The sequence below is a fragment of the Loxodonta africana genome, chromosome 2, assembly GCF_030014295.1.
Source record: "Loxodonta africana isolate mLoxAfr1 chromosome 2, mLoxAfr1.hap2, whole genome shotgun sequence".
NCBI lineage: Eukaryota > Metazoa > Chordata > Mammalia > Proboscidea > Elephantidae > Loxodonta > Loxodonta africana.
Window position 1 is genome coordinate 162,746,819 of NC_087343.1, and position 8,904 is coordinate 162,755,722.

Here is an 8,904-nt window from a genome sequence, read left to right on the forward strand (position 1 = left end):
CCGTCAAGTCCATTCCAACTCATAGCGTCCCTATGGGACATAGCAGAACTGCCCCGTAGTGTTTCCAGGAGGTGCCTGGTGGATTTGAACTGCTGACCTTTTGGTTACAGCCATAGCTCTTAAAAACTATGCCATCAGGGTTTCCAAAAGGTTGACACTTACCCTAAATAAAATGAGAAGGTGAAGAGGGGCAGGGAAGTTAGATTAATGGAAACAGAACAAACAGAATGGAAATAATGAAAATGTTGACACATTGTGAAAAATGTAACCAACCTCCTGGAACATTTTGTATAAAAATTAAGTGGAAACCTAATTTGCTACATAAACTTCCCCCTGAAACACAGTAAAATATTATTTAAGAAAAAAAAAGTTACAACTCTAAGGTAAACTTCTCAAAAGAGCCTGCCAACATTCCCAGATATAACTGACTTTCCTGCTCTGTGTTTCCCTAGCGTTATTATCAAATTATAGAGTTAATATTTCTACTTGTCAGTCTCCACTTTTATAATGTGAGCACCCTCAGGGCAGGAACTCCTTCAGTACTAGCAGAACATCTAGAATATAATAGGTATTTGCTCAGTAACCCATGGCCATCAAGTGGATATCCACTCCAGCCACCCTATAGGACCGAGTAGAACTGCCCCATAACATTTCCAAGGAGCACCTTGTGGATGTGAACTGCCGACCTTTTGGCTAGCAGCCGAACTCTTAACCACTAGGGCACAAGGGTTTCCATGTTTGCTATTTGCTGAATAGATGCTCTTTAATTGGTAAACTGTAGGAAGGAAGGTAAAGAGAAGAGGTTATCTTACTTACCTCAAAATGAACTACTAAAAAGCTTCCTTACGCTTCTCATCTTTTAAGACTCCGTTACCAAGATTTTTATTTTAAGTTTGTCATTGGCCTATTCGCCATGTCAAACCCAGCCTCTCTAGGTGCTCCCTTCCCTCCTTAATTCTACTCTTCTGTAACTTTAAACTACTCTCCCCTCTACTAATAGAAAAATTTAGGTCTTCCCCAACGTCTAACCCCAAACTGGCATATCCAATCCATTATTTTTGCTCACCAAAACATATAGCGCCCACCACCTCCTAATGGAACCCACCCTGTCTTTTTTCTTCTTGCCTGTATCTTTGGAGTTTTATCCTCAGCTCAAGTGACTGAAAAATATACTTATCAAAACATAATAATACTAATTCTATATCATTCCACACATGCCCTGATGCAGGTCCTCACCTTAAGTTCTGGTGAATGTCATATTTTCTATCTTCTTGCACTGCACTCCTGAAGTAGAGAAAATACATTTTCTGTAGTGTTTTAGTATCAAAGAGAGAATATATTCTCTCGTTTAGCTGTATAAGCTGTGGTTAAGTCTTTAGTCTTTGAAAACGTCAATTACTTGCTCTGGAATCTGTCTCACGATTGTTCTTTTGTAGAAAAACAAATTCTGTTGTAGAAAAACAAGGTAATCAAGATTTTTTGGTGTTGATTAAATTGTGTTTCTCTCCCAGGGGACAAAAACTATGAGTGATATCATCAAGACCCGAGATAACTGAGCAAAACCCGGACCCATCTTGTGACCGGAACCAGGGTGGCATAAGAGACCTGTAAGACGTCAACAATAGGTCACTTCATCCTTATGTCCCCCTCAAAGAAGAATCAAAATTCCAGGAAATCTCTAAACCCTGACCCTCTCGCTATAAAACCGTCTTGTAGCCCTCTTGGGGCAGACAGAATCTGGGGGAAATTTTGCCCGCTCTGTCTCTTGAACAGGGTGTTCAATAAAGCCCTCTTTCTGCCTACTTTCTCCTATCTCAGTATCGGCTTGTGGCAGGCAGCTCAAATCCGCGATTTGCGGTACCACTCCTAAGTCTAGGGAAGGAAAGGGGTTCAGTCCAAAGGCGGGGAGCCTGAGAAAACGGTAAAACCAGGAAAGCTGCCATGCTGACCACTATTACCAAAAAAAGTAGTTCCATAAAGAATATGCAATAAACCCAGGGTGATAAATTCCTCAAGAGTCGAATACTTCATCTGTAAAACAAAGAAACTAACTCTCTGACAAAGTTGTTATGAAGGTCAAATTTTATAAGAGATATGAAATTACTCATATTCATTTAAGCACTTAGGTAAGGCAGCAATATATGAAAATTATGCTGGCTTTATTGAGTCTTAGTAGCTGTTGAAATAACATGAGCAATCAACTATCTTTCACAAGAATAGAATCCCCACGACTGAGCAAGAGTTTCTGATCTCTTTCCAGGATTCTGTTTTTGTAAAAACTGTTTCACAATTGAGGCAGAAACTCTTGACGGATATAAGGCAAGACCCAAGCAGGTTGAACAGATACCAGAAGGTCGCTTTTCCTGCCTCCACCTGACTGTCCTCAGCCACTTCAGCCCCATGAGATCCAAAGCCTTTGTCCTGCTCTTGGCCCTGGCACTAGCGACCATCTTCAGTGAGTATCTCCCTCCTGACACTGCCCCTGCCCTGATACCAACAGCTCCGTGTCCCTTTCTGTCCACATAATTTGGGGATACTCTTATCACATAGATAATAAGGGAAGTGTTTTGAAATGCGTTTTTGGTCTCCACTAATAATCACAATATCATATAAGAGCAGACTTCTTAACGGTCATCTAAGGCCAAATCTTATCTATGGGAATGCATTCTGTAAGATCCTTGAGAAGTGACCATCTAGCCTCTGCCTTGACTTGATATCCCTATTTATGGGACCCTGACTTCTTTATAAAACAGTCTAACCCGTTGTGGGGCATGAGTTATTACATTCTTCTGCTGCCATTATTAAAGTAAAATCTGCCTCCCTAGAATTTTCAACCACTGATCCAATGTCTACCACCTATGTCTGCTATATTACAGCAAACACTCCATAAATACAAAATTCACTTCCTTTTACAATATTTACTGAGCCCTGATTATGAGGTAGAAAAAAAATAAGACAATTGTCTCATTATCATGTAATTTTGTCCACATTTAAATCCCCCTCCAAAGAAGAAAACTAAAAAGGTCTGTGTTAAAGAGATTCCACCTTTGATATTACTTTGATACACAGCTCTGGAGACGGTCCTATATTTTTAGTGCATATTGAGAACCAAAACAAATGAAATTAATTTTTTTCTAATGAGATTAGACTCTTCCAGAATCTAATTTTCTTTCTCTCTCTCTTTTTTTTCCAGATGTAGAATGTGCCCAAGGGGGGCAACAGGTCGGTACATCCATCTTGGTATAAAAGCCCTACTTTTATCTAATTTAAAAATATGTATCAGAAAGGGAAATATTTGATAAAAACCAATACACATTAAGTTTTTTTTTATTTTGTTGTTGTTGAGAATATACACAACCAAACTTAACATCGATTCATCAGTTTCCACATGTACGATTTAGTGACATTGATCACAAACTTTCAGCTGTGTAACCGTTCTCACCCTCATTTTCTGAGCTCTTCCTCCCCCGTTAACATAAATTCACTGCCCCCTACAGTTCCTATCTAGTCTTTCAAGTCACTGCTATCTAAATACATTTTTATATATTCAAAGATTATTTTTGAAGTAGCAAAACTGGTTTTATCTCAAAAAATATAGACAGATCTTTCTGAAAGAGAGGTGGTAGAACAAAGTGGTTAGACACCTTCCATTGAGCTTATAAAACCCTGGGTTTGAATTCTAGCTCTGTGATGGTGTGGTCCTGGGTAACCGCACCTACTTAATGGAATTGTTATGAGGCTTAAAGTTCTGATGTTTGAAAAGTGCTTAGCAGAGTACCTAGCACATAGTATGGGAAAGCTCAATAAGGACAAGTCATGATTCTTATAATTTTTAAATGGGTTCTACTCATCGTTGTTCTCTACCTTAGAGAATGAAGATCTTAATTTACTTTTTCTTCATGACTCCGAGTTAATATAATGGCTATTTCCAAGAAAATCTAGGTGTGATAGTAAACACTTTAAACCAGCAGTCAAGCAATTTGGGTTTTAGGCCAAGCTCTGCTACTTATCCCTTTAGTTCCTTTACTATTGGTTTAATGGTATACCAATCACTTTTTATGCCTGTGAACTTCCTAGGTAGTCTGTTATTCAGATTCTAGTGCTTTTAGTGTCAGGGTGGGTCCCTTTTGAAACGCGTGAAGCTCAACAGACCCGAGTTGGAGCCTTACTGTTACTTAGAGTGAGCATTCTGTTAGGTGATGCTTCCTGGATGTGTTAGTTTTTGTAAATTTTTGTCTTTTTTTCCTTTATTTCTGTGAGATAAGGTTTACAAGCATAAATATGGCTTTCCTGTGAGGTAGTTCGGGAGCCCTGTTTTTCTGTGTCCAATTTTTTATGTGGAAACCCAGAGTTTCCCCATGCAACCTAATGAAAGGGTGTCCGCAATAAATTCTCTATTTTTAAATTCTTATTGGTATATTGCCATACCACAGATGGGTGGTATGCCTTACTAGTGGCTTGCATTACCAGATCATATTTCTCAACATCCATATTACCAAGCAAAAATTTAAACATGCTCAATTAGTAAGCATGCATTCTAATATTAAAAAACACGCTACCAAAAAAAAAATTTTTTTTGTTTTAATTTGGTAGCTAAAGGGCTGTTATCTATGTGACTCTAGAGTCTGGGCAATTTCCTTCACCTTTTTGAGTCTTCTGTATTTTCTATTGAAGAAAATAATTGCGTTAAGAATATAAATTTTGGAGTCTGACAGACTTGAGTTCAAGCCATTCTTCGTGATTTAGTACCTGTGTGAGAATGAAAATGGTTAATGAATGCCCAGTATTTGGTAGTTTCCTGGTTATACTGTGAGTATGACATAAAGGCTGGGACTCAGGTTTGAACAGGCGAGGAGGGGAAGTGAAATCATGATGGAATATAATTATCAAGGGGCACTGCAAGCCATTCTGCTCTGATAGTCTCCATGGTCCTCCTACAAATATATACTAAATTTTGCATTGCCAGGACTCAGCTCAGCCCCAGAACTTAGAAGGTATGTGTAATACAGTAGCTGAAAGAACGACTTACTTAAAGGAACATATCTAGAGGAGATAACGTGGTCAACTTTAAATTTGAGCGTATTTCTAGCTATCTGAGTGGAGCTATTCAATACTCAGTCAAACATTATGCCTAGAGCTCTGGGATGAAAAGAGCTGGAAACTCTGCCTTTTATGTAAAACTGGAGCTTGTATAGACCTGGAAATAAAACCAAGGGCAAAAAATAATAGCTAATATTTATTCATAACCCTGGTGGCAGAGTGGTTAAGAGCTCAGCTGCTAACAAAAAGGTCAGCAGTTGGAATCCACCTGCTGTTCCTTGAAACCCTATGGGCCAGTTCTGTTTTGTCTTAGAGGGCTGCTAAGAGCCAGTATCGCCTTGAAGGCAAAAGGTCATTTATTCAGTATTTTCTATACCGGGTACTATCCTGTGAATTGTACACACATCTTCTATATGTGTTCTCCTGTACTTTTCACTTCAACCTTATGATCTAATTGTTATTACCTTTATTTTGCATATAAAAGACACCAAGACTTAGACAGGTAAAATAATTTTCCCAAGGTCATACAGTCAGGTTTGAATTCAGATGTGTTTGACTTTATTGTCCACACTCTTTGTTATGCTCATAGATGAAAACCCCAGAAAATCCATTTTTTTGGTAGTAGTTTACCTGCTCCCATAGGCAGCTTACCACCTGGGATTTGCTTCAGGAATTTTGAACAGTGGTTCTTAACCACAATGTTAAGATACACTAATCTGTCTATATGAGTTCTGTAGTGTATAATTTGTTACAAACGATTATCCACAAATGTTGCCAATGATTTACGAGTTCTTATAATTACACTACCCATTGCCATCAAGTCAATTCTGCCTCATAGCAACCCTACAGAACAGAGTACAACTGCCCAATAGGGTTTCCAAGGCTGTAATCTTTATGGAAGACTGGCACATCTTTCTCCCGCGGAGCGGTTGCTGGGTTTGAATGCTGACCTTTCAGGTAGCAGCTGAGCACTTAACCATTGTGACACCAGGGCTCCATAATTATAGTAGCTATTTTCTTTTCCTATAACATATTTCACACTTGCATTCAGATAGTACATTTTGAGTTAGAGAGAGAGAGGGAAAATTCATACAGAAAATTGATCACACATCCTGTGAGAGTGGCTGCACTTGTGAGCACATTGCGTGTGTTGACAACTGATGTATCAACGAGTACAGTAGAAAGGACCCTGTTTTAGAATAAATTCTGATTTTGTAACCAGCTACCATAAAGAAGTGTATGACTCATGATTTTATACCTGACATAAAAACCCTTTACACTTGATATATCTTAAAGGGGTTAGATGAGGACAATCAAAATACAAAAACATAAAATGACAGTCCTCCAAGCTTGATTGGTACATCCCAAATCCTGAAATAAAGATTTGGTTGAGAAAGTTGAAGGTTTTTAGCATTTTTTTCAGGTTGATTGCAGCCATTATAAAAAGTTACCAAAAGGAGAAGAGAGAGCTTGTTATCAAGTATATGCCCCAATTTGCGGCTCGGATGGCCACACTTATGGGAATGATTGCGTCTTCTGTGATGAAGTTGTGTAAGTATTGCTATGTTTCCTTTTCCGGACTTCGGGTGTAATTACGTGTGAAGACAAATGTACCGCAATTGAAAGAAGTGATTTGGGCATAAGAAATATGTGCATCATTACACATTGATTCTACGGAATAGAATTTTCCCAGTTTATAACATTTGGGTGTACCTGCTCTCATTTTATTCCTACGTATTCTGGCCATAAGAGTGAATCAGAGAATCTCAGAATCTCCAAGTCGAGAGGAAAATTAAGGATCGTGGAGTTCAACTTTCTCTTACTAATCTATTGTTTAAACTATCTCTATACAACAAGTCACCAGGTGGTCTAAAATCCATGTTTGATTATTTCCAGGGACGAGGAATGCCCCTCTCCTAGGCATGACAGTCCACATCTGTTAGAATGAGCCATGTTTGTTGTTTTACTTCAGAAAATAAGTGTTGATATATTAGCAGCCCGAATGATTGGTACAAAAGAAAAAAAAATCTGAAGAACCTGAAGACCTTGTTCTATTTCAGAGTATGATTTATCAACAAAATACATATTTAAGCTATAGTAAAATTTAAATTTAAAAAATGTAATAGATAAAAGTAATTTAAAGGTTACAAAGTAGTAATCTCAAAGATACATTAGCATCTGGTCAAAAAACATAAAATGATGAAGAATATACTAGAATGTACAGAAGCATGTAGTTGCCTTTAAGTATTTTCAGAATATTCATGAATAAAAACAAGCATCTAGCCCCAAGAATACGCGTCACAGACACCATTCTAGCTCACTAATGAAGTCACTCCTGAGGTTCACCCTTCAGCCAAAGATTAGACAGGCCCATAAAACAAAACGAGACTAAAGGGACACACCAACCCAGGGGCAAGGATAAGAATGCAGGAAAGGACAGGAAAGCTGGTAAGAGGAAACCCAAAGGCAAGAAGGGAGAGTCTTGACAGTTCGTGGGGTTGTTAACCAATGTCACAAAACAATATGTGTACTAATTGTTTAATGAGAAGCCAGTTTGTTCTGTAAACCTTCCTCTAAAGCACAATAATAAATAAATAAGTGAAAAGAAACAAGCACCTAGTATACATGGCAAATTGTTCTAGTTCTTTCTGAATAAAAAAGAAATTAAAATCTGTTACGAAAAAAGGGTTTCTAAGTGTATGTCTCTTAAAAGAATCATTAAAATAATAAATAATGCAACATTTTACAACCAAACATCAGTTGTTAAAATCTTAAATTGCCATCACTCCTTTGAAAAATGTCAGTTATTGCAGAGACTCAGATATGTTTTCTGGTGAAGTTTGAATGAAATGCATATCGTCTCCGAGTTTCTTATTTGATGCTATTTTCTCTCCACAGGAAAACTAATGGGAAACTTAAATTTGCACATTTTGGAAGGTGTTGAATCTATTTGGAAATTCTGAAATATCTTTAATGAACCTATCAGGACAGACACATGCCACATTTCTCCTTCCGTATCTATGCCACATTGAGTAATCTTGTCCTATCATGTCTTGATTTGATTGTCAAATAAATTAGACCTACCTGCAATATATGTCTGAATCATTTTGTTTGGGAGTGGAATCTTTTAGATTTGCTTTATTTTTCAGTGGTGGCAAATAGGCCACCTTGCGGTGGACTTGGAAGAAGAAATTGTCAATTAAGACCAGTAGTGGGAACCAGAAAATCAAATGCCCTAAAGCTTCTGCCTTCTTCTTACCCAGGCTAGAAAAATACCCTATGGGTGTTACTTAATTTCTGTGTATTCCTGAAACATGAACAGATAACGAGGGAGATGTCAGGCACAAGACTCAGGAAATGTAATTTTTCTTTATGTCTCTTGAGTTTAAAATATTGAAAGTCAGCCCTGGATTGGGCCTGATCTCTGATTGTTTCCTTACCAAAAGGCCTGTTTGTAAAACATGGCTGGTAAAATGTGGCCCATAAAGTAGTACAACTTCTCATGGATTCGTTGACGTCATCCATATTTTTGTTTTGATTTCAGGTCTGGGGTCTGACACTTACCCTACTATTAGATAATGTGTTACTTAGAGAGCATAGAGTGTGTGTTGCTAATTTTGTAATACATTTGTGCATCCATTCAATCAACAAGCATCTATTAATGCCTACTTTGGGTCAGTGTCTGTGTTAGGTTTGGGAGAATAGTGAACAGATAAGATTTGGTCTGTGTCCTCTTTGAGTTTATACTCTAGGGGGAATTTTCCATGCTTGGAACAACATCTTGCATAGACCTTATACTATATAAATGTTTTCAAAAATTGAGTTGAAAATTAAGCAACATTTCCTTTGTATTATAATGGAGTT

The 8,904-nt window shown here is 37.8% G+C and overlaps 1 protein-coding gene across 1 annotated transcript; it reads left to right on the forward strand.

Moving 5' to 3' along the window:
* The first annotated feature begins 2,294 nt into the window (after positions 1 to 2,294).
* Positions 2,295 to 8,122, forward strand: LOC111751179 (serine protease inhibitor Kazal-type 9-like). The gene is made up of 4 exons (XM_023550420.2): positions 2,295 to 2,455; positions 3,194 to 3,222; positions 6,464 to 6,591; positions 7,939 to 8,122. The coding sequence occupies exons 1-4, from the start codon at positions 2,401 to 2,403 to the stop codon at positions 7,982 to 7,984; spliced, it is 258 nt and encodes an 85-aa protein (XP_023406188.2). The 5' UTR covers positions 2,295 to 2,400; the 3' UTR covers positions 7,985 to 8,122.
* The last annotated feature ends 782 nt before the right edge of the window (positions 8,123 to 8,904 follow it).

Coding starts and splice junctions, on each gene's coding strand:
- LOC111751179 (XM_023550420.2), top strand. CDS start 2,401: ATGAGATCCAAAGCCTTTGTCCTGCTCTTGGCCCTGGCACTAGCGACC. Junction 2,456..3,193: donor GGCACTAGCGACCATCTTCA/GTGAGTATCTCC, acceptor TTTTTTTTCCAG/ATGTAGAATGTGCCCAAGGG. Junction 3,223..6,463: donor GTGCCCAAGGGGGGCAACAG/GTCGGTACATCC, acceptor CATTTTTTTCAG/GTTGATTGCAGCCATTATAA.